The sequence below is a fragment of the Drosophila subobscura genome, chromosome E (genome assembly GCF_008121235.1).
Source record: "Drosophila subobscura isolate 14011-0131.10 chromosome E, UCBerk_Dsub_1.0, whole genome shotgun sequence".
Classification (NCBI taxonomy): Eukaryota; Metazoa; Arthropoda; class Insecta; order Diptera; family Drosophilidae; genus Drosophila; species Drosophila subobscura.
The window spans coordinates 4714845-4718482 of NC_048531.1; the positions used below are offsets into that span (position 1 = coordinate 4714845).

General features: G+C 44.3%; 1 protein-coding gene across 1 annotated transcript; it reads left to right on the top strand.

Annotated features, from left to right (window-relative positions):
- Positions 1-1498: 1498 nt before the first annotated feature.
- On the top strand, positions 1499-2259 carry LOC117890970 (transmembrane emp24 domain-containing protein 2). The gene has a single exon (XM_034796109.1). The coding sequence runs from the start codon at positions 1591-1593 to the stop codon at positions 2203-2205; it is 615 nt and encodes a 204-aa protein (XP_034652000.1). The 5' UTR covers positions 1499-1590; the 3' UTR covers positions 2206-2259.
- Positions 2260-3638: the final 1379 nt, after the last annotated feature.

Below are 3638 nucleotides of genomic sequence, written 5' to 3' on the forward strand. Positions count from 1 at the left end.
GCAGCAGGAGCTGGAGCCTGGGATAATCTGGGTATGGGAACAGGAGCAGGCATCAAGTGTTGGCGGCGCCTAAAGTAACTGAAGTCGGCAAATACCCGCGCGATAGCTCTGGATGGCTCTTCTGGCGGGACAAGTGGGATGAGGGAGGACACAGTTTCCCAGCTGACACCGAGCACACACAGCGACATGAAGTTAAGTGGCGTAAAGCGTGTACTTAATCGCTTAAAGCATTAGAATTTGAAATTGAATATCATAAGGGAAACTCGTATATATTCAAAAGTGCGAAGCGGCAACCAACGAACAAAACGAACAGAGGCCACCACACGGCCAGGAACCCGAAGAGCTGCTCAAAAAGAAGAGAAGAAAAGTGTGAAGAATGAGCAGAGCACACAGCAAATAGTTGTAAAACAGTTTTGGCCAGAAAGACGGAACCGGGAAGAGAGCCATAGAGAGACAGGAGGAGCTGCTACGTGCGGGATTGAACATTTTTCGAATTTTCAATAGGTTTTGCTTCGGTTCTGCTGAGTTGGCGGCTCGTAAAACTGTTTTAAGGTGCGACATAAACGGCACAGTGGTGCTAGAGACACACACAAACGAGATTCCAGCGATAAACAAATTGTAAACTTACACAAATACCGTACGGAAAGGGGATTCCATACTAAACGAAGGCTTTGCCTTATGCAAAGCTTTAATTTGAATTATTTTTCGTGCACAGCAAATCGAATTTTATAAGCGAATTATTTCATAAAACCCTAAACTCGCATTTAAAGTAGTTTAAAAAATAGTTGTATAATTAAATACAATTATCGGAATTGCATTAACAAAGTTCGGGGGATTGAAATTTCGCATCAATTTGTCCACAACAACAATGTAATTGCAGCTGAAAAAGCTTTCAAATTAGGTCCGACATGTACGTGCGCGTATTTCACTGAATAATAAATTAAACAATTGAACTTTTTGCATAACATTTGGCATAACAATTATTTGCTATGAACCCCATCAAAAAGTTATAAATTGCAATTAATTGAATGCTTATTTGGAATGGTGTGGGGTCAGAGGATTGTGAGTGTCAGGGAGACACAAATGAAAATGAATTAAGGGGCGAAGCTAAATCAGGATCAAAACGGTGGATTCAACCCGCCCCAGATGGCATTAAAAATGTATGACAAATTTGACAATAGATGGGCCAAGGAATCAATAACATCAAATATGCATTGACGGGGGGCCCCAGCAATGTGCGCTATAGCTATAGATGGGTAAATGAATGAATGAATGAATGAACGTTGGGTGGGTACGAGTGCGGGTGGACTGTCTAACATTTTGCAATTTGCTTTTATCATCTTAATTTGATTTGTGTGGGGTTTATTTGCACTGGGAGAGAGAGAGAGAGAGCAGCTCGATAATGAAGCGAAACACTGAGTAAATTAGAACAGAAATCAATTATTAATCATAGATCGGAATGGCGAGCTTGCCTGGAAATTACTGTCAGGTTGGGGCACTGCTCCATCAATCATACTCATTCAAATATAGATAGATAGCTACAGATATTTGCCCCCGCAGGCTCGAAACTAAATTTAGCACAAATTGAAAATGTTGCCAGCAATCTTGATTTTATTCGCTTTGCTGTTCGAATCGGTTCGTGGTTTCATCATCACTGTGGATGCCCACGAGGATATTTGCTTCCATGAACATGTGCTGCAGAACGAGCGCATTACCATATCCTTCGAGGTGATGGAGGGCGGCTTCAAGGATATTGGTGTGTCGATCAAGGGTCCCGAAAGCGAGCTGCTGCACCACTCCGCTCGCGAGTCCGTGGGCAGCTTCACCTTCAGCGCCAGCAAGATGGGCGTGTACACGCTCTGCTTCGACAATCAACTCTCCACATTGACCCCCAAGGTGCTGATGTTTCAGTTCCATGTGATTCGAGGACTGGCCTACTACACGGACCCCCAGCGACGAGGCGACGATGTCCTCGAGCAGGCCGTTGTCCAGCTGATGCTCAACGAGTTGTCCGCCAAGATGACGGCCGTCAAGCAGGAGCAGGAGTATATGCATGTCCGCTATCGCGGCCACCTGGATGTCAGCGACAGTGTCCATTTCCGCATTGTCTCCTGGTCGATTTTCGGACCATCGCTCCTGCTAGTCATGACCATTCTCGAGGTGTACTATCTGAAGCGCTTCTTTGAAGTGCGCCGCGTGGTCTAATGTTTGGATTTTTACAAATTAAAACCATTTTTTGCTTGGGGAGTTGCTTCCCATTGAGCATTAACATTGTGTTGTGTCTTTTTGGGGTCGCGTCTCTATCCGACACTCTTAACATTTCCCATTATTTTCGCTCCCTCCACCAATTTGTTGCATATTTTACGCTTCACAAACCATAAAAAGTTTGTGCCGAGAGGTGGAGTGGCAGCCACAGTGGGAGCTCAAGTATCCATAAAGTTCACTTCACCTCCAAAGAGAACCCTCCATGGAGCAGCCAGCACATTGGATTAGCACAAATTTATGACGGCTACCCGCACACATGGACAGCCCAAGGAAAATGGAAGGAGAAACTTATCATATTCATTTACAAGTTTTATCCTTCTCCTGCCCTTATCCCTGGCATAGAGAAAGAGATACTCCTAGGGATACTGCGACTGGTGCTGGGAAATGGAAAACAATGCCAAAGTTTTTGCCTCTTATTTACGACAATGTCGCGTCAAGTTCTTTTTATTTGTTTCTGTTTTTGTTGTTTGGTTTCTTCTTTATTCTGTTTTTTCTATATACTCGTACTATGCGAGGTGCCCCTCTATAAAGTAGCAAGTTTTTTCGACTTTTTGCGTTGGCTGTTGCATAATAAAATGAAGCATGTTGTGTGTGGCAGCGCTCGAGACGCGGCAGCTGGAAGCTGGAAACTGGCAGCTAGAGGAGTGAATAAAAGACACCCGACAAGGTCCAATATTGTTCCCCAGCGACGAATGAAAGCAAAAGTTCACGGACTTTGCGACTGCGGAAAGAGAGAGTGTTGCCAGAAGAGCTAGGAATAAGGTAAAGGAGAGTGTGTTGACAGGAGGCTGCTGGCCAAGTATCCAAACTGACAAATGGAGCAACGAAAGTCAGGTTCAAGAGGGAAAGTAATTCGCTGATGGATGATTTAATTTGATTGAAAATGGCCAGAGTTCTAAACAGATATGGAGCTGGCATAGAGCTGCAAATAGTTGTGTAAATCATAACTAATAATCGATAATTTCTGTTCCAATAAGCATGAACTACTTAAGTTCTGGTTCAACTGGTATTACAATTTGCCCCATCTACTCAATATTCCAATCATCTCTGTCCCATCAAATCTCTCTCCATCATTATGAGGTGGCTGGCTGGCAGAGGCATAACGTCATGGCACTCTGGCTTCAATTATGTTTTGCGTCCTTCAGAGCTGTTCACTTAATTGCATCACTTGCAGGGCCCCAGCAGTGCTTGGGGGCAGACCAACCTCGTTGTGCTCATAAACAACGACCCAACCAATGAGGGGCAGGGGATTGAGTTGCACGTTGCCCGACGCTCTGAAATGTCACTCCCTTCCACTCCACTCCTTGTGCGCCTCATCATGGCAATTCAATTTTCTATTATGTCTGACAGAGTTTAAAGCAGTGTAATGTTAA